The sequence below is a fragment of the Crocuta crocuta genome, unplaced genomic scaffold (assembly GCF_008692635.1).
Source record: "Crocuta crocuta isolate KB4526 unplaced genomic scaffold, BGI_CrCroc_1.0 scaffold290, whole genome shotgun sequence".
Taxonomy (NCBI): Eukaryota; Metazoa; Chordata; class Mammalia; order Carnivora; family Hyaenidae; genus Crocuta; species Crocuta crocuta.
Window position 1 is genome coordinate 450,591 of NW_027527429.1, and position 20,751 is coordinate 471,341.

A 20,751-nucleotide genomic window follows, 5' to 3' on the forward strand; every position below is an offset into this window, starting at 1 on the left:
TTTAGTAAAAAAAAAAAAAAAAAAAAAAGAGTGACCTTCCCTGTGGATATAGAACCCCAGATGGTATCTCTGTTGCTGGTTGTGATCCATTCTTTTCCAGCTGTGACAAACTGCCATTGGAAACCTGGGGACTAGAAACCCAGTGTATCCTGCCAGACAAGTCTGGAGTTTCCTGGAGATCCGCTCTGTCCTTCTGTTGCCTGAGGGCCTGTGCACGTGTGGGGGCGTTAGAGGCTCTGGGACAGACTTTCCCTCTGGGACGCTAGTAGGTGTGTGACCCTCTCTTGAGCCTTTTGCACTACGAGGTCTCAGAGGAGCGAGCTGGAATGGGTTTTTGGAAGGTGTGGGAGCTAGCTCAGACCTTCAGGGACTCGCCCTCCTCCATGGCACTAGGGGCAGAGTGGGAATCCCTCATCACAGGCCTGTGGCTGGGGGGACGTGGACAGTGACTGTACTTTGCAGGGTTGCTGTGTGGCTGTCGTTGGGCACTGAAGGTTTGTCCTGGCAGGAAGGCAGGAGGAGCGGTCAGTAGGAGCAGAGAGCAGAGATGTGGGTGTAGTTGATCATGTGGGGGACCTAGATATGAAGGGGTGTCTGAGGGCTTTAGGAAGTAACATGGGCTCCCAGCACGACCTACAGTGGGAGGCTGTTGAGATGCAAGGTCAGCGGGTGAAAGGGCAGGTGCACCCCAAGTGGGAGTTCTGAGTGAGGAAGGCAGTGGGGATGCTTGGGTCCCGGCTTCACCATCGGTGCTTTGACCTAGAACACCTCCATCTTGTGCCAAGACTAGCTAAGTGTGCACTGGCCGGACATTTGGGATTCCAAGGAGTGCTCACGTTTTGCACCTTGTCAAAATCAATGTGTGAATACGCTGCTCTGATACTTTGGTTTAATGGGAAAGCGTTGATCTTTAGAACTTGTGGGCTAGAATTGTCGGAGGCGGGTCTCAGAAAAAATTGTCCTGCTCAGTTTGTCCCCACTGTTCTCCCTCTGTCTCAGGGTACATGCCAGTGTCTGGTGGGACTTGGGCCGCAGAGGCTCCTGTGACTGAAGCCTCACATTTAGAGATTTTAGTTTTTTTGTTTTTTTAATTCCTGAAATGCTCTGGACAATGAGACCCTTTTAAGTCCGGGGTCTCTTGGTGCACCCCTGATTGTCATGAACTGTTCCTAGCTCCTGAATTATGCATGTTACGGGCGAGAATTTGGGGGTGTTATTCTCCAGTCAGGTAGGAGGATGTTCTTATTACTGTTGTCGATTCTCCCATCTCAGACACGTACTCAGCCCTTGTTATAAAGTCTCCTTTATTGCACTTTACTGAGTGTGGTGATTTGCGTAAAGTGGCAGGTAGCCTGCCTGGCAGCCTCACTCTCCCAAAGCCCTTAAGGCAAGGTGACCCACACCCTCTTACTTCACAGAGTGCTTCTCAGTGCTTCCCAGATGGCCTTTGAAGGTCCTTTCCAACCCTGCTAGTTTATGGCCTGGTTTCTAAATCCCCGGTGGATTAGAAGGGACCGAAGGACTTTTACAGGATAACAGCGGGAACAGAGTAAGCACCAGGCACAGCAGGCTCTTCAGGGCAGTAGCTCTCGGTCACCCCGAGATGCGCAGGAGGAGCCACCGAGGCCCACGTTCCCTTCTGTGGCACGGAATGTTTTTCCTTCTGGCTTAGCAGTCCGAGATTAAGAGGAGTACAGGAGAAATTCATCAACCATGCAAGAGAACAGACCATCAATTTTATAAGGATTGTACTTCAAAATGGGCAAATTGAAAAGTTTTGGCATTTAAGGGTCACTCCCTCCAGTACAGGGAAGAGTTGCCCCCTGTAATAGGTTTTGTTTGAAACCGATAGCCTAAAGGCAGAGAGTGTCCCCTTTTTTCCAAAAAAAAAAAAACAACTTGTCTAAATATTGGTAGTAGGAACCAAAGTGTAGATAATGTTTTGCGGTCTTCTGGCCGGGAGGTGAAAGGATCTGGGTTGTAGAACACAGACGGTAACTTCTCTCCGGTTTTCTCCTCGCTCCTGCTCCCCTCCTGCCCCACACCAGCAAAACCTGGCAGGCTGACAGGCGGCCTCCGGACGGACTCTCTGGCTACTGACCATTTTGCTGGTAAGTTTGACCGTCTTTTCCTGGGGTTTCCCATCCCCTGTGCCGCACATGCACACGTTTCTAGTGGCTCCGAGAGACTGGCGGCCCCACCTCTGGACGCGGGCATCGGGTGCGTGTGCCCTTGAGGTGTGTCACGTGGCTTCCACCTGTGTTCAAGTTCTGTGTTTCGTCAGGGTTGTCTGAATTTGGATCTTGTTCTCTTTAGGAAAATAGTTTAATTTTCTTAGATTTAGGAAGAGTTCTGTCTGCGTTGTGAAATTCACACAAACACTTAACATCTTACATCACTTGGCTCACTACTTTCTTGCCATGGTGGCAGAAAGACACTGGGTGCGTAGTTGTGTGAAAGAGCAGCATGGAGCTCACCTAGAGTTGAAGGGAGGAAGCCCCTTTTCCAAATAGGGGCTGTGGCTCTTGGAGTTGGAGTCCCGCCAGGCACGGGCCGCTCCGGCATCAGGTCTGGAGGCAGAGACCGCGTGGTTCTTTCCCTGGACTGAGGAACTTTATACCCTCGGGTCCCCTCTGACCCCTGAGACACAGGACGTCAGAGAATAGCCCACCAGCACCTGTCAGAGGCTCTTACCCCCTGCTTCTTGCTGTTCCATGGAAAGAGGCTGCTCTCCCTGCCTGCGGACCAGACAGCCTTGCCGGGCGATGCGGCGCACTGGGCCCTGCCCGTAGTGCCCGTGGCGCCTGAGATCCCTGCTGCGGACCCTGTTTGATTGGCTTTCGGTAGCAGCTCTCCTGCTACCGAATGTTTACGAGCATTAGGAGGCGTGTGGAAGAACCAACCCGCAGAATGTCTGAGGTAGCTGTGAGGATGGCCGTCCGGGTGTCGGTCTGCACTGTGGCTGCCCCAGGGCTTCTTGGGACTGGGGCCTGCGCCTCCTCACTTGGAGGCTAACCTTGGAGGGGAGAGTCGTCCATGACCCTCCTTCACTTGAGCACTCTGCCTTTCGTCACTCGGTGAGAGTTAGGGTGTCCTGGTACCTCACAGGTTGTAAGTGAGGAGAATGGTGTGGTTTGCTGGTGAAATACAGTTAAACCCTTGGCTAAAACCCTAAGCTTAGCAGTCTGGCTGTGCCTTGACTTTCTTCCCTCTGACTTCTCCTTCCCGCTTCAGTGGCTCACCTGGATTGTGCGCGGGCGCGGGATCAACCATGAGCTCCGTTGCAGTCTTGACCCAAGAGAGCTTTGCTGAACACCGAAGTGGGCTGGTTCCGCAGCAGATCAAAGGTGACGGCCCCTCTTGAGCCTCTCTCCTTCACTCTGAGATGTTGCTCCTTCCACGTCTTTGTCACATCTTTTGGCCTTTTCGAAGTGCCTTTTGGGACCATTGTGGGTCAGAGGCTGGGCTCACCCTTCTTGTGCACACTGTTTGCTCTGTCCGCACCCTTGCGTACAGGGTGGAATTGAGCAGCAGTGGTGAGTATTTCTGGGTACAGAAATACTTCCACTGTGGACCACTTTACCGAAAGCCAGTGATTTGGGTCATTGGTAATTAATGGGATTCTTTTTCAAAATTGCTGTCCCCCAGTTGTGTTGAACTAAAATCCTTCAAGATCTGGTGTCTATTTACATAAACAGGATAACTTGATTTGAATGCTAAATTTTCATTCATGACCCTTCATTTGTATGCAGATTCTATAAAATTTTCAGGTGAAAGAGTAGGTTTTTCTTATTCCAGGTTCTAAACCTTAAATGTTTTCTAATAGCTGAATCAACTGTCAGTTCTTAAGTTTAATTAAAGTTAAAATTTCACTTTGTCAGTCCCACTGGCCATGTTTCGAGTGCTCATTTATTGCTAGGGCAGTGGAGACGCAAATACTGCCGAGCGCCCGCAGAGCTCAGCCTTCCCACCGGGCGCCGCTGCCCCATGCGGTCGTTCCCGCTCGCGAGGAGGATCGCGCGGCACCAAGGGGACCCGGGACCGGCTGCGTGGCAGCCCCCGAGGCGTGCTCGGCGCCCCGGGACAGCACGGCCGCGCGGCTAGAAGTGGTGAGCCCGGCGTGGCACGTCGGCCTGTGTGATTCCAGAGGTCATCTCCCTGCTCTGTGTGCACATCCACTCACTGCTTTTCACAGGGCCCTGCCATTGCCGGGGCGCNACAGCCCTGCTACTGCTTTCACGGAGCTGTGGTTAACACGACAGGAAACCCTGTGAACGATTGGGGTGCTGTGGGGGCTGGAAGTGGTGAGCGCTCCGGGGCCTGGTTTCCACGAGGCCCGTTGCTTCCATGTGGGGTTGGGGGGCGGTCAGGGATGGGCCGGCTGCGCCCTGCGGTGGGAGACGGGCCGCGGAGACGGTTCTTGCGGGCAGTGCTGAGCACTGACGTTACTTTGTGCTGCAAACTGAAGGGCTGATTATTGCCATGCGTTGTCATGGTTGTGATTCTTGAAGCACAGGATTAGATGACTCTTGGACTCAAATTCTTTGCGGTGAGGCCTGTTTTCACAGGCTCACCCCACCTGGGGGAGTAGGGCGCCCGGCATCTGGGCCGGCCCCTCCAGGCCACACGCTGAACCTGAGGGCGCTGGGCCTGGTGACCTCCCAGGGCCCTCTGCTGAATGTCACTGAATAAAGAGATGGGGGTGGGGTGTCACTCAAGCAATTAATGTTCTGTTTCTCTCATTTATTTATTTATTTATTTATTCATTTTGACGTTAAAACTCTCCAAGTGTCCTTTTCATCTAATGTTGAAAGCAGTGTGCTTCCTTTTAATCTGGGTTCGCTGGTCTAGTTGCTACCTTAAATTCAGAAGAGGAGAGCGACCCTCCAACCTACAAAGATGCCTTCCCTCCACTGCCTGAGAAAGCGGCTTGCTTGGAGAGCGCCCAGGAGCCTGCTGGCGCCTGGGGTAACAAGATCCGGCCCATCAAAGCTTCCGTCATCACTCAGGTAGAAACCCCATCCTTTCTTCATCTGCCGCTCCAAGTTCGAGGTGGTAGCATCTGAGGGAGCAGGTTTCGAACACACAGAAATGGGAGTGCTTTGGGCATGTCGGGGTGGGGGGTGGCTTTCAGACTAAATCAGCCCCTGCTGCTGGGGAAGCTGTTCCCCCACTCACCGGATGGCCTCATGCCCGGAAGGAGCGGGCCGCCTGCGTCTCCGGCCTCTGCTCCCGATGGAAGTGGCCGTCCGTGCCCCCAGCTCCAACAGGAACTTGTCCGTCTTTTCTGCCTTCTGTCAGAGCAAGTCCTCTCCTTTTGGCTCCGTGACACCTGTTTTCTTGGCTTTCTTTGACCTCCCTCGTCCTTCCCTCTCTCTGCTTCCCTAACCTGGGACCTTGGCGAGGGGGACTCTGGTCTCTGTGTGTGACTCCTAATGAGGTTGTGCTTGTAGATTACTTACTATCCATGTGGCGAGAAGTCCCCTTCCCTGAACCTGAACCTCCTAACCAGCTGCATCCTGGATCTTCCCGTCTTCCCAGCAGCTATCTGAGATGGGCATGGCATCTCCCTAGTCTTCCCGATGTTGTTAAAGCACCACGTTTTACTCAGGGGTTCAGGGCCAAAGCCAGGAGTCATTTTGGTTCCTTCCACTTCCACCCTTGCCTCTGCTCCACGCACTCTCTGTAGAGCAGCCGGAGCGGCCCACGTTGTCAGTCCGCAGGTCGCCTCCTGCCTGAGCCCCTCGCTACTTTCTCATCTCGCTGTAGAGGGGGCTGGGGGGCCCGGTTCCTTCCTTCCTCCTGCTTGGACCACACCCCACATGCTCACACTGCCCCTTGTCTGCCCCTTTTTACAGCCCCCCCCCCCTTCGGTTCTCCCTCCCCTCTGAGTATGGCTGTTCTCTGCCTCCCTTTCCTCCGCCCTCTCACCTCCCTGCTTGTCCCCTTCACCGCTATTACCTGGTGCTCCCTTGCTGTCCCTTTGTGTCAGGGCGCAGGTCTCTTCTCTGGAGCCTCACCCTCCTGCCCTGATGTGCTTTCTGCGGTCGTGTCTCTCCAGCGCCCTCTCTGGCTGTAGAGCAAGGGAAGGGAGGAGGCAGGGGTGCTTAGGAGGGAATGAACTCAGGCTCTTTAGTCTGCGTTCAGGGCCTACACACTTAACCGTTCTGCGGCCCTGGGTCTCTTTACCTTCCCTTTCTGACTTTTCCTGAGCAGGTGTTCCACGTGCCCCTGGAGGAGAGAAAATACAAGGACATGAACCAGTTTGGAGAAGGCGAGCAAGCAAAAATCTGCTTGGAGATCATGCAGAGGACCGGTGCCCATCTGGAGCTGTCTCTCGCCAAAGACCAGGGCCTCTCCATCATGGTGTCGGGGAAGCTAGACGCCGTCATGAAAGCCCGGAAGGACATCGTTGCTAGACTGCAGACTCAGGTGGGTCCCCAGCCCAGTCCTGAGCGGGTGTGCCCGGGGCCAGGCTGCTGGCTTCATCAGACCCTTCCCCCCACTGGGGAAGCACATGTGGAGCCTCCTGGCACTTTTATTTGAAAAGCCACTAAATCAGGGGTGGAAGTGGGACACCTACCGTTTTTGCTGCTTAACTGAGTGAACTGAAAGGTAAATAAAGGCTTGTCCCAGAGATTGAGACGATTTAAGAAGCCGGGCTTGCTGGATGGTGTCGTGAGGACACCACCGCAGGTCGCTAGTTCCCAGGGAATGGCTCAAGAGCCTGTGCCTTGCTGGTTAAATACACGTTCCTGCGCCCTAAACTTGGGAGATCACAAGTTCGGATGTTGTTTTGAACCAGTTCCGTAGTCCTTAGTAGTCTGATACCACTACTTGGAATTGACTGGGGGGAACTGTTGTAGTGAATAACGTAAACCTGTGATTTTTTTTTTTTCCATTAACAGTGTCACGTAAAGGTCAATACAGAGAATCTGACCAAGATGTCTTAATGACAGATACAGCATTAGACAGGTTTACTTAGAAATGGAGGTCTTGGGGGGCTTACTCGGTTAGGCATCCGACTTCAGCTCGGGCCATGATCTCGCAGTTCGTGGGTTCAAGCCCCATGTCGGGCTCTGTGCTGACAGCTCAGAGCCTGAAGCCTGCTTCAGATTCCTTGTCTCTCTCTCTCTCTGACCCTCCCCTGCTCGTGCTGTCTCTCTCTCTCTCAAAAATAAATAAAACATTTAAAACAATTAAAAAAAAAATGGAGGTCCTGGGGCCCCTGGGGACTCAGTCAGTTAAACATCCGGCTCTTGCTTTTGGCTCAGGTCATGATCTCACAACTTTGTGGGTTCAAGTCCCACATCAGATCAGACTCTGCACTGGCAGCACAGAGCCTGCTTGGGATTCTCTCTCCCTCTCACTCTGCCCCTCCCCAACTTGTGCTCTGTCTCAAAACAAACTTTAAAGAAGAAAGAAAGAAAGAAATGGGGCTCCTATTGGTGCCTGCCTGGGTGGCTCAGTGGGTTGAGTGTCCGACTCTTGATTTCAGCTCAGGTTATGATCCCAGGTTTGTGGGATCGAGCCCCGCATCAGGCTCTATGCTGAGTGCAGAGCCTGCTTGGGATTCTCTCTCTCTGCCTCTGCCCCTGCCCCCTGCTCACACCATCTCTGTCTCTCAAGAAAAAAATGGTGGGGGAGTGGGGTCTTGGAGTACCTGGCTGGCTCATTTGGAAGCGCATGCAACTCTTGATCTTGAGTTATAATTTTAAGCCCCACGCTGGGTATAGAGATTACTTAAAAATACAGTCTTTAAACAAAGAAACAAGGGTTCTCCCCGCCTGCCGCTGACGGGGGGGCTGGCTCTAGAATGTGGTGGCTAAAAGATGGGGGGTCTGTGGGGCAAGAGCAGGGGCTTAACAGGGAGAGGGACAACTGCCCTGTGCTGTCCACGCTCTCGGTCACCCAGTCCTGTGGGCCTTGGGAGGGTTGCTGATTCCCCACGAGCTTCAGGGAACAAGGTCTGGAAACACAGGCGCCACTTGCTTCGCCTTGCTGCTGATGTGTAGTCAGCTCTCTGGTCAGTGAATATTTGAGTATTTGGTGAGTGAGCGCTGGGCGGGGAGAAGACCTGACCCACTCCACTTCCCCTGCCCACCCTTTACTTTAAAGCAAATCCCAGACACATTCATCTGTAACTTTTGTCTGGTTCTCCCCCGACCTTTTTTTAAAATATAATCTACCAGGCTGTTACTCATTAAAATTAATAGTAATTTTTTAAAGTGTATTACTTACTTTGAGAGACAGAGAGAAAGCACATGTGTATGCAGGGGCGAGGGGGAGAGAGAATCTCAAGCAGGTTCCACACTGTTGGTGCAGAGCCCAGCGTGGGGCTTGATCCTGTGAACTGTGAGATCATGACCTGAGCCAAGGTCAAAAGTCAGGCGCTTAACAGACTAAGCCACTCAGGTTCTCGTAAAATTAATAGTAATTTCATAATACGTACATGTGAAGCCCAGTCTGTGGGCTTCTTGCATTATCTCCAGCTGTCTTCTGAGTCCACTTGTCCGAACCAGGCCTCCCTGCTGTGCGAGTAGTGCTCACGCCCTCTTTCGTTCCTCAGAAGTGCCCTCTTCTCTTCTTCTTAATGCCTTTGATTTTCTGGGACGAGCAGTTTTGCTTTGTCACGCTGTCCATTGTTATTTCCTGTAAACTGGGGGTTCGATCCAGTGGTTGGTTACTTTTGTCTTCAACTTGTCTGGCAAGAAAACTTGTGGGTGATCCTGTGTGATCACTGTGGATTCCAAGACTAGACTTGAGCCTTCAGCAAATCCATCCATTAATTAAGTTTCTGATCTTTTGCTTAGTAGCTGTGTCATCTGCAGACAGCCTGGATTTATTGGGGTGCAGATGGCGGCTTTCTCACCCTCCCTAACCCCTGCTCCTGCATTACCTGATCGATTGGTATTCCTGTGAAGAACTTTCCTCGGCCAGCTGCCGAGTCCATGTCCGGCCTGCGCTGACACCCTGGCATCTTCACTGGGGGGTCCTTGACTCTTCTCAGTCTTTAGGAACTTTTGATATGTTGATTTAGTTAGTCTTTATGGTGAAGTTTGTGTCATTTTTGGACAGTGGGAGCCCCTTCGGTTTGGCCTCCTACAGCTTTCTGGGGGTGATCGTTCATGTCCATCATGCCCTAATTTTGAACACAGAGACGAGCAGGCCAGTTGTAGCCATGGACCTGAAGTCAGCTGTCCATCCAGGAACTCTGTGCCCCCTCCTTTTTTTAAAATTGTTTTTGATGTTTATTTTTTAGAGAGCGGAAGGGGCTGTGAGAGAGAGACAGAGTACAAAGCAGGCTGAGCTGTCAGCACAAGAGTCTGACACGGGGTTCGAACCCATGAACTGCGAGATCCTGACCTGAGCCAAAGTCGAACGCTTAACTGACTGAGCCCCCCAGGGCCTCTCTGTGCCTCTTTATTAGAAAGTTGCATGAGTACTAACTGTAGTTCTAACTAAGATGAAAGACGGTGGAGTTTAAAACTGCTTGAAGGAGTTTATGGTCTCCTCTTGAGGTACGGTTCGGTTGGGACAGAGTCAGATCTGTGTCACAGGGTCTGTCGGAGACCGCTTCAGCCCCCGGTCCCTCCCTCCCCTGCCGGGTGACGGTTCTTAGTCTCGTAACCTCCCCTTGTTTGGGATTGAGAATAGAAGCAGGTGACTCGCTGTAACGGGCCTTGCTCCGCACCCTGTTTCCTGCGTATTCTGAAGGTGTACGTGTCCGCAGATCGTGACTTTCCTCCTTTCTCTGTGGCTGCACGGTGCTCTGGGAGGGCTGTAGTCGTTCAGGCATTCCTGCCGATGGGCATTTGCCTGTCTCCCCACTTCTGGTACAGTTGCGTCGGGGTAAAAACCTTGTGCAGATGGGATTTCCCGTTTGACCCCATCTGTCTTCAGATGAGCCTCCTGGCAGGGAGGAGGCGGGGCGGGCGAGGGGCCACGCCCGGGTCATTTTACAGTAGCAGCCAGGCCCTGGCCCTCAGGTGCTGGGCGCTGCTTGCACCCGGGGGCCTCCCCACAGGCTCGCGCCGCTGGTCAGACACTTGGGCTTTTGGCAGTCTGCGAAGTAGCTGAGTGTACTTTTAATTTGGATTTCTCAGATGAGCAGGATTGTTTTATTTCCTTATTTATTTGAAAGAGAGAAAGTGTGAGTAGGGAAGGGGGCAGAGAGAGGGGAGAGAGAGAATCTCCAGCGGTCTCCACGCTCTGAGTGCAGAGCCCAGCGTGGGGGTTTCTCTTCTGACTAGGAGAGCCTGACCTGAGCCGAAATCAAGAGTTGGACACTCAACCAGCTGAGCCACCCAGGCGCCCCAGTATTGTCTTTTTTAACACTTAAGGATCCTTTGAGTTTTCTCTACGTACTGTCTTTGGTCTTTAATATCAAGTTGAAGTATCCAACTTGCTCAGTGTAACGCACCTTGTGAATACTGATTCCCAGCTGGCCATTTGTTTTTTGATCTCGGTGTGTTTTGCTGTGTGACTGTTACACAAGTGTAGTCACGTTCATCACTCGTGTTATTTTGAGTACTTGCTAGGAAACTTTGTCTCACTTACAGATTGTAAGAAACTTCATCTTTTCTCTGGTGCCTGGAAGGGTGTTTTTCCTTTTTCGTTCTGGTTATGCTGGGAATTTCTTACGAACAGGGGGAGGTGCAGGTCCAGATTCATCCTTTTCCATATGGCTGTTAGGTCGTCAACACCATTTCTTTTTTTAAAGAGTTTCCCCCCAGTGATTTGAATGGTTGTTTTTATGAAGTCCTAAATTTTCATACTACCTTGTTTCTGTTTGTGGGCTTTCAGGTCTGGCCTGCTGGCCTGTCTGTCCAGGTACTAATACTCTGCTTTAAGGGGAGTCATTTTCTGTTCCTGTCCTGCCCTCTCAGGGCTTCCCTTGTCCCGCTCTGTTCTGCCGAACAGACTAGGATCTGCGTTTTGCTTAGAGGAATTGCATTAGGTCTTTTAAGGAGTGTTTTGTGATTTTTTAAATTTTTTTGAAAGAGAGAGAGGGCACAAATGAGTGAGGGGCAGAGAGAGAGAAAGAATCCCGAGGGGCAGAGCGGGAGAGAGAAGTGGGGCTCACCCGACAAGGGGCCCCCGCACTCACCCAGTGCAGGAGTCGAACTCTTGAACCATGAGATCATGACCTGAGCTGAAGTCAGATGTTTAATGACTGTGCCCCCAGGCGCCCTGTCCTGTGATTTCTAACACGTCTTGTGTTGGGCTGTGTCTGACTACTTAGCTGTTTTGTCTTGGGGCGGGGGGGGGGTGGCTGTTGGAAATGGCCACTCTTGTGCATTCTATCTTCTAACCAGTTGCCATTAGTAAAAGATAAAGCTGTTTTGGTGCTGCCCTGACTTCTCCATTACAGACCGTAGACATTTACTAAAGTTGTGGTTTCCCGGGGCTCCTGGAGGCGCCGGCCGTGCCTCTTCCCCGCCCCACCCTCGGGCCTGCCCTGCTTCCTCGGGCCTCTTCTTCCTCGGGCCTCTTCTTCCTCGGGCCTCTTCGGTGGCCTGCAGCAGGGCTGGGGGAGGGGCGCGCGGTGCCCGGCCCCGCAGGGACCTGCAGCTCAGTGCCGCTCCCAGTACGGGCTGAGTAGGTGTGCGGGTTTTGTCGTGTTACAAGATAACGCACCCATTGATGTTCACATTCTTGCACATTTTCAATCACAAATAGATTTAAATTTCATGGAGATGATCATTTGATTTTTCTTCTTAGATCAGTATTATTACCCCTCAGTGATATGATGAATTATGCAAACCAATTTCCTCCCTGGTCCATTTTTGGAGCAAATGTTATTTGATTAGAATGTGTAACCAGCTGGTGGTCTGTTTTTCTGTGCTGATTGGGAAGTGAGGGTCTATTATATGGCCTGCAACACGGTATGACTTTTTTGTTTTGAATGTCAGTCGTCGGCTATAAGATGGTATTTTGGGGGAAACGGGAAGCTGGCTGATGGGGGAGTTTCTGCTATAACTTTGCTTTTTAAAGTCATCTTAAGTGGCTGTTTTCTGCGCAGACCTGAGAAGACGGCCCTGTGTCCTCCGGGCTCTCTGAGTCCAGGAAGTTGCCTGATTTCTAGCCGTTGGACCCATTGGATAAAGGCTTTGGACTATTTCTATTTTATTTTCTCAGACAAGGTGTCTATTTTAACTGGTGGTAAAAGAGATAGGAAAAAGTTTATTAGGGATATAGGGCTTATGTCTAAAAAAAGAAATAGCCTGGTATTCCAAAAACAAAAATCAATCTGGTCAGTCAGTACATACCTCCTTTCCTGCCATGTCCCGGGAGGGTGTGGACCATCATGGACGTGGAAAACAAGACCGCGTTCTTGAATATTCCTCTCGTGATGGCTTATTGCGCTGAGGAGGTGTTGGAACAAATAAGGACTTCTAACTGACTAGAACAGTGGCACATGTGACACGGGGCCCTGGGGGAGTGTGTTGCCCTTGAACTTTTCCTAGTCTTGAGGTCAGGGTAGGCTTCCCCCAGAACGTGATGTTTAACAGACTGTTCTGAGGGGCAAGCTGGCCCTGGCAGGGAGAATGGCCTTTCAGCCTGGAGAATATTGTGGAGAAATCATGCTTTTTCAGAACCTACAAATACTGTTGTTCGCTCTGCCTCACCTCCTCTTGTAGGCCTCAGCAACTGTTGCCATTCCCAAAGAACACCATCGCTTTGTTATTGGCAAAAATGGAGAGAAACTGCAAGACTTAGAGCTCAAAACTGCAACCAAAATCCAGATCCCACGCCCCGATGATGCCAGCAATCAGATCAGGATCACCGGTACCAAAGAAGGCATCGAGAAAGCACGCCATGAAGTCTTGCTCATCTCCGCCGAGCAGGTGGGGCCAGGTGAGGGCCGGGTGTGTGTGCACGGGCTTCAGCCCAAGGGCTGAGCCTCCACGGCTCTGTTCCATCCTTTCCAGGACAAACGCGCTGTCGAGAGGCTGGAAGTGGAGAAGGCCTTCCACCCCTTCATCGCTGGGCCTTATAACCGACTTGTTGGTGAGATCATGCAGGAGACAGGGACGCGCATCAACATCCCCCCGCCCAGCGTCAACCGCACAGAGATTGTCTTCACCGGGGAGAAGGAGCAGCTGGCCCAGGCGGTGGCGCGCATCAAGAAGATCTATGAGGAGAAGGTAGCGGTTGGGAAGGGAGCGTGGGGACTGTCACCTGAGGGTGTGGCTGAGGTCCAGCCCTAGCCCCTTATCCCGGATGAGTTCGGTTTCCATTCAGTTAGCAGATGGGGCTGTTGGGCAGGGAAGAGTGGACAGAGCTCGGAGCTGGGCGGCTGGGCTGCTGCGGTGTGGACATAGCACCCAGAGCCGGTCACACGGGGAGCTAGCTGTCAGCGGTGAGCCCCTACCATGGGCTGTGAGGTCGGAACCTCAATCCCTAAGGTGGGGGAGGACTTGTGTCCTCGCTTCTGTGAGCATCCGCTGTTGAGTCTGGGCTTGAGTTAAATTCTCGGGTGATTCTTGTGAGGATGAAACCCAGTTGTTGATCAGAGGAGGTTCTGGGGATTGGCTGGTCCCCGTCTTCACTTGTGAGGGCTCATGAGTACATAAGGCTCTGCATCTTGCTCCCTCCCTCTTTGATGACGGTGCTCTGTCCCCACCTGTTTGTCCCGGGTCCTCCCCTCTGACTCCCCTCTTACGGGGCTCTTACTTAGAAAAAGAAGACCACGACCATCGCTGTGGAGGTTAAGAAGTCCCAGCACAAGTATGTCATCGGGCCCAAGGGCAACTCCTTACAGGAGATCCTGGAGCGGACGGGCGTGTCTGTGGAGATCCCGCCTTCAGACAGCACCTCGGAGACCGTGATCCTTCGGGGCGAGCCTGAGAAGCTCGGGCAGGCGCTCACTGAAGTCTATGCCAAGGTAACTGCCTCCCAAGAGTGCGTTCCAACTGCCGCACATGAGGCTGGGCGCCAGGTGCAGGGACCGTGTGGCGGGGGGTGTGCGCCCAGCTCTGGGGAGCACAGGCACATGTGAGCTGGACTCCGCCAACCCACTGCTCTGCCGCCCGGTCTCCTAGGCCAACAGTTTCACGGTGTCGTCCGTCTCTGCTCCTTCTTGGCTTCACCGATTCATCATCGGCAAGAAAGGGCAGAACCTGGCCAAGATCACTCAGCAGATGCCCAAGGTGAGGGGCTTCGCGGATGTGTTCCTTTTGAGTTGTTCTTGGTCGTGGCCCATTGCTGACAGTTGTTGCTATTTATTCTGGGCATGCCTCCGAGGACTGTGGCACAGTTTTTAGAAATCAGTGGCTGTTTGTGATGGTCCGTTTCCATGGTTAGCTGAGGAAGAACAAAATAAAAATTTTAGGATAACTGTCCTTCTTTTGATCTTTTTAATCTGAAGCTATGTGTGTCGTTAGATGCAGTGAATACTTTAGGAAATGTCTCATTTATCAGGGCATAGTCACTTCACAATAGTTACACCTATAAACTTGGAAGAGCCAGTGTGCACTGGTTATGTGAAGTGTGGCGTTATGGCCTTTTCATGCTTTCCCCCTCTGTCCTTGACGTCTTCCCACTCTTCCGGAGGAGGCCACAGCTCCCTGTCAGCTTGTCCTGGATGACTTGCCCGAGAACACACCCATTGTACTATCCTGTTCACACTTGGTTTTCAGTTGACTTCTTAGTTACTTCCCTTAGGCCGGAGTCCTGCTTCACACAAATGCAGCTGCTTCCTGGGCCACTCTCCCTTATTAATGGCCTTGTCACATGTTTCCTTCTTGCCTGGCGTGTCCTAAATGGAGACAGGGCTGGCCTTGCCTGGGGACCACCTTCAGGCAGCTCTCTGGGTTCAGATTTTCTCCCTTATCCTTGTCTCGTGGTTTGATTTTTTTTTTTTTTTTTTTTATTTTTGAGAGAGAGAAAGAGACAGAGCACGAGCAGGGGAGAGGCAGAGAAAGGGAGACACAGAATCCAAAGCAGGCTCCAGGCTCTGAGCTGTCAGCACAGAACCCGACGTGGGGCTCGAACCCACGAACCGTGAGATCATGACGTGAGCCGAAGTCAGATGCTTAACCAACTGAGCCCCCCAGGCGCCCCCGATACTTGTCTCATTCTTTACGCAAGCAAAGGAGTAGACCTGTAACAGGGAAAGGGGTGTTGAGGTGCTTCTCGTCTGTGGTTTGGGTGGTCGGCACATTGTAGAGGATTTCACAGTTCCTGTATTTGGTGAAGCGAAGACAGTTTGATCACAGTATTTAGTACAAAAATAACGGGTGCCCCAGCCGCCCCCTTCAGCTGTGTGTGGTGTCCACGGACGAGCATTCCTTTGAAGCGCCTGGGACTGGCCGCTGTCCCGGGGAAGCCCTCCGGGTCCTCAGGACACTGCCGCTGTGCCGTGCCCCCCCGGCCATCTCTTTCTTCCCTGTGATATGGTAGGTTCACATCGAGTTCACAGAAGGTGAGGACAAGATCACTCTGGAAGGCCCCACGGAGGACGTAAATGTGGCCCAGGAACAGATTGAAGCCATGGTCAAAGACCTGGTAAGGGGCCCCTCTGCACGTTGTGGGTGCTGGTGAGATAGGGGCCTGGCTGGGCTGTCCTCCCTTGCCAGTCAGACATCACTGGGTGGGCCTGGGGACACCAGGGGGCCCAGGGGTGAGTAGCGGGTTCTGAAACCGCTAGAAGCTGGCCAAGTCCAGGAGGTTCATGGATGGAGGAGACCTTGTTTTGAAGAAATGTCTTTGAAGGGCCCAGAAGCAGTCTTGGAACAGTGCCCAACGGTTGAGTGACACAACATGGCAACAGCTGCCGCTCCTGGACTCGGGTCCTGGCTGGTGTGGCCTCAAGAGCTGCCCCTGGGCCCGTTCTGCGCCCCCTGCAGGTTACCCGCATGGACTACGTGGAGATCAGCGTGGAGCACAGGTTCCACAGGCACCTCATCGGGAAGAGCGGGGCCAACAGTGAGTGCGGCCCGGGCTGTGGGAGTCCGGAGGGGACCCTGACTGTCCTGCTCAGAGTCACAGTGAAGGCCGCCCGCGCCCGATGGGGTGGCGTCCCTGGTTTCCTGGTCACTCCTGGACGGGCTTATGGGCAGAGGGAGGGGTTCCGTCAGGCACGCGGGATCGCAGCAGCGTTGGAGAGCTCTGTCCCATCGGGCGCAGCTGTGGTTCCCGCAGCCTGGTGGGTGCGGGCTCTGCCCACCAGAAGGATGTTTCCTCAGACCCCCTCCTGGCCTGGTTTACCCCACACCTCACGGTGCTCTCCCTGTCCCTACGTGTCACAGTAGTAGGAGGCGAGAGGGCAGCGCTTGTCCCGGCCTGGGTCCATCCCTAGGTCGCAGGGACCCCAGCCATGTAGACAGTTGCCCTGTGGGTGTGCGCTCTTTGGTTTTTGCCTGATACGGTCCGGTTTTCATGGTAACGTAGGCACGTCAGCCGTGCTGTCTTGGTGTCAGTCTTGTGCTCTGGGGCCCTGTGAGCACCAGTGAGAGTCACAGACAGAGCACCTCTGGTGGAGCCTCCCTGCACGTACTGCTCAAGGCTCACGTGTGCCGCAGCTCGGTTCTGTCGTTCGGTTGTGCGTGTGCTGATGAGCTCTGGGGTGTCGTCACGTAAGAGCGCATACTCTGACGCCAACTGGTGTCTGCGCCCAGGAGCGTGGCGCCTCCAGTGTGGTTCATATTCACTCTGTTTGCTCTCTGGTTCTGTTCCTCACCTTCTTTGTCTTTCCTGATCTGACACCTCCTGCCTTGCTTCTGAGTCCTTGGCTCCTGCCCTGTGTGGCTCCACCCTGGAACGGCGCGTGTCCCTCCCGGCCGTGTGCTCATGGCCCTCCTTAGGAGGAGCCTTCCCCCCTAAGGAGCTTGGGCGAATTGCTGGCCTTGTTTCCAGGGGTAGGGCCTCTCCAGGGTGTGGGGGCCTGGGTCGCTAACCGCAGACCCTGGGCTCTGTCCGCAGGAGGTGACAGAGGGTTTTCAACTTGATTCGTTCTGCGAAGATAGCGCGGTCTTGATGTGGGTCTGAGCTGAGGGTGGGGTCTCTCTAGGTGGCAGCACGGCCTCTGTGGAGCCCGCAGCTGGTCACCAGGAGGCGCTCTTCTCGTCGGCTCATGGAAAGCCTCTGATTTTCAGTGGTGGTCGTTTTTGTTTTTTCGAGAGTAGTTTTGTGACTTAAGAACAGTGGTCCGGTTCCCAAAGTTGTTTCTACGTTAGAAACCCCTGGGATCTGTTAAGTGTCCTAAAGCTCCAGCCATACCGCGGGCCAGCGAAACCTCCCCACGGAGCTGTGCGTCCCGTGACACACTCAGGGTGCCGCTGGCCTGGCCCATCCAGGTGATGACCACGCACGGCACGAGTGAGAGTGGAGGGCCTTGTACTGGAGGCTGAACCACCCCCTTTGCTTGTAGGGTGACCGGGGACAGTATTTGGGGCTTGAGTCCTATTCTGCCAGGTGGTTAATCACTAGCGGAACATAACCGATCCGAGTCTAAAATGTGTTTCTTCTTGTGTTCTTCAGTAAACAGAATCAAAGACCAGTACAAGGTGTCTGTGCGCATCCCTCCCGACAGTGAGAAGAGCAACCTCATCCGCATTGAGGGGGACCCGCAGGGCGTGCAGCAGGCCAAGCGGGAACTGCTGGAGCTCGCCTCGCGGATGGTGAGACCCCGCGGCCAGGCTCCGGTGGGCGTTGGGGGGGCACCTGTGCTCCCTGGAGCGCAGGACTCATGCGCCTTCAGAGTGGCTCTGACCTGCTGGGGCCCCGGCGCTGTGCTGGAGGCCGTGCAGCAGGGTTTCCCGCCTCGGCCACACCCCGGAGTCTGCGATGCTTTGAGCTCCAACTCCAGGGACTGTGATGGATTTTCTGGATTCTCAGAAGCACCCAGGTGACTCCCACGTGCAGCCAAGGTTGAAAACCTCTGCTCTGTGCTTGTCTGCAACTCTAGAGGCTGGCAGGGGCTTTTCCCTGCTGCTGGACTGACGTCCTGCACCCCCCGGCTAAGCTGCCAGCGCCAGTGTGTTTCTCCTGATTGTGTGAGTCGGACACGATAGCCAGGCGGCCGTGATTGTCGGTTTGGGCCGCACGTAAGAGTCCCCGGGACGCCTTCCAGCATCCAGAGGAGGCACAGGCTGCATGGGCGCTTGCAGGTCATCAGGGCGTCCCTTGGTCTGGGGTGTCTGGTGCCTCTGGGATCACTGGACCTTTGTGTCTCTGTCGGCCTGGTGCCAGTCTGACCCAGCGTCTCCCCCAAGGTCTTCTGAGTGGTTAGCTGCCATTGCTTTTCCTTTATTCTGCCTGTTTATTCTTTTCTATTTCTTCTTGCGGCGTTTTAGTGAGAATGCTGGGGTAGGTGAGAACCAGACCACGCAGGTTTACTGCCTAGTGTTGAATCATTCTTAATTATCCACATGGGGCGGTTGTTCGAACCACTCGGTGTTCTGGAAGGATCCGTGCCTACGGGGTGCTGTGCCCCGGGGTCTCTCGTTCTTGTCCGCGTGGGTTGAGGCCACCGCACTGGCACTTGGGGCGGAGGGGTCCTGCGCTCAGCCGTGGAACTGTGCTTCGTTGAGGGGACGACGCCCGGCCCCTGTTGCTGGAGCGTGGGCCCTCGTGGGTGCTGTGCCGGCGNGCCCCGGGGTCTCGTTCTTGTCCGCGTGGGTTGAGGCCACCGCACTGGCACTTGGGGCGGAGGGGTCCTGCGCTCAGCCGTGGAACTGTGCTTCGTTGAGGGGACGACGCCCGGCCCCTGTTGCTGGAGCGTGGGCCCTCTCGGGGGNAGCGGTTCCACCGCACCATCATCGGCCAGAAGGGCGAGCGGGTCCGGGAGATCCGTGACAAGTTCCCGGAGGTAAGGGCTCCCCAGCGGCGTCTGGGGTCCTCTAGGAGGGAGTGATTGGCACTGCTCTGGAATCCAGTCGTTACCAATAACTGAACTTGAACTTGTGATGGTTTCTTCCAGGTTATCATCAACTTTCCAGACCCAGCGCAAAAAAGTGACATCGTCCAACTCCGAGGGCCCAAGAATGAGGTGGAAAAATGCACCAAGTACATGCAGAAAATGGTGGCAGACCTGGTAGGGGCGCTTTCCTCCTTGGTTGTGACAGTGTTAGTGCGGTGGAGAGATCTGGGGGGGTCGCAGCAGAACCTCTGCTTGGGGGGCACACGGGGCCAGGATTGGTCTCCCATCCCTGTGGTGACGCCGTCCCTAGAAGCCCCGCGTGCTAGGCTGGCAGAAGTGTCCGTGTTCCATGGAATTCCAGTGGGGTGCCAGGCTCCTTGTGTCCCGGAGGGGCCTTCGGCCACGTAGGTAAACTGTGCCGTCTGGTGTACAGGTGTTATAGGGGGTCATCTGTTGACTGGTTACCTTCCTGAGAGCGGGAATGGGAACAGGTGGTTTGGAACGTGCCGAGGGTGCTTACTGATGCGAGGACTCAGGTGGCCTCGTGCTCTCTTTGGTCCCTCGTGGGGCTTGGCCCGAACTCACAGCTGACTCGTTCGCTGATGGGGGGGCTTCCGGCCCTGAGCGCGTTCACGCTGCCCTGGAGCGGCGGGATTTCCGAGGGTGGCGGGGTCTGTGTGTCACCTGGAGGTGTGCTCCGGGCTGACCTCTCCCGGCCTGGTGTCCTGGCCTCCGCTGGCCCTGGGCCAGCTCTGGCCCTGGAGGTGGCCAGAACCCCCTCGTGCCCAGAGTGTCAGTTGAAGACACCCGGCACACTCCGTGGCGGAACTTGCATCAGCAGATACGTTGCGAGCCACTTTTTACAAAGGTGGCTTTGCGTCAGTCAGTTGAAGCTTGCCCCGATAGCTAGCTGCTGAGTAAGTTGTCCCCCCGCCATTCTCTTGATAAGCCTCTGGAGGTCAGAGGTCAGAGAGCAGGAGACCAGGAGGATCCAAGTGTGTGTTTTCCCATAAGGAATCCTGTCATTTCCTGCTCTTTGGCGGAGGATGGGATGCCTCCCTCTCCAGCGTGCTGGCTAAGTGTGCATCCTTTCTGTTTCTAAGGTGGAAAACAGTTACTCCATTTCTGTTCCGATCTTCAAACAATTTCACAAGAACATCATTGGGAAAGGAGGCGCAAACATTAAAAAGGTGACCGGCCGGCTTGTCCCCTGAACCTTGGCCTTCCTCAGCCTGCCCCTGAAGCCCCGGGCCTTTCTGGCGTAACCTCGAAGGAGGGAGCCCTACTGCCCCGTCCCGGGCTGCAGCCGTCTCACCTAGGAGGTCTGCTGCTCACAGGGTCCCGTCTGCTTGTAGATCCGAGAAGAAAGCAACACTAAGATCGACCTTCCAGCAGAGAACAGCAATTCAGAGACCATCATCATCACAGGCAAGCGAGCCAACTGTGAGGCTGCCCGGAGCCGCATCCTGTCCATCCAGAAAGACCTGGTAATGGGGTGTTTGGTGACAGGGCGCTAGCCTGCGGTTCTGGCCCACGGGCTCGGGCAGGCCGGCCTCCGAGCAGCACGTCCCGACAGATCCGAGCAGGCGCACTGGACTCAAGTGCTTAGAAATCATGTCCTGAGGGCCTTGCGATAATGTTTTCTCAGTTTCTGAAAAATTAACATATAAAAAACTGCACGTTGAAAGTGCGCACTTCAGTGAGTTATGACGTGTACGTCCACGGGGTCCTGGCTCCTGACAGGCTTTAAGCGACTTAGGCCGTGTCTGGGGGTCCTTTTCCTCGTGTCTTGGAGTTCATCGAGCTCTCTCGGATGTGTGAGTTTAGCATCGTCATCCAATTTGGAAAAAATGGGGTCACTTTTTGAATATTTTTTTTCTGTC

At 54.0% G+C, this 20,751-nt stretch overlaps 2 protein-coding genes across 3 annotated transcripts in view; both read left to right on the forward strand.

Moving 5' to 3' along the window:
• HDLBP (high density lipoprotein binding protein) overlaps window positions 1–20,751 on the forward strand; it is a 72,602-nt gene that overhangs the window by 31,037 nt on the left and 20,814 nt on the right. For both annotated transcript variants that reach the window (XM_077757270.1, XM_077757276.1), the window contains exons 2-12: window positions 2,049–2,111; window positions 3,235–3,347; window positions 4,852–5,009; window positions 6,217–6,432; window positions 12,645–12,851; window positions 12,936–13,151; window positions 13,685–13,891; window positions 14,049–14,156; window positions 15,409–15,513; window positions 15,855–15,933; window positions 17,488–17,627. In XM_077757270.1, coding sequence (XP_077613396.1) covers window positions 3,272–3,347; window positions 4,852–5,009; window positions 6,217–6,432; window positions 12,645–12,851; window positions 12,936–13,151; window positions 13,685–13,891; window positions 14,049–14,156; window positions 15,409–15,513; window positions 15,855–15,933; window positions 17,488–17,627 — 1,512 coding nt within the window. In that variant the 5' untranslated portion in view covers window positions 2,049–2,111; window positions 3,235–3,271. The remainder of the gene's footprint in view (window positions 1–2,048; window positions 2,112–3,234; window positions 3,348–4,851; window positions 5,010–6,216; window positions 6,433–12,644; window positions 12,852–12,935; window positions 13,152–13,684; window positions 13,892–14,048; window positions 14,157–15,408; window positions 15,514–15,854; window positions 15,934–17,487; window positions 17,628–20,751) is intronic.
• Window positions 17,824–20,703, forward strand: LOC144226694 (vigilin-like). Its single transcript, XM_077758189.1, has 5 exons — window positions 17,824–17,854; window positions 18,699–18,817; window positions 18,929–19,042; window positions 19,972–20,058; window positions 20,224–20,703. Exons 1-5 carry the CDS (start codon window positions 17,824–17,826, stop codon window positions 20,383–20,385), a joined length of 513 nt encoding a protein of 170 aa, XP_077614315.1. The 3' UTR covers window positions 20,386–20,703.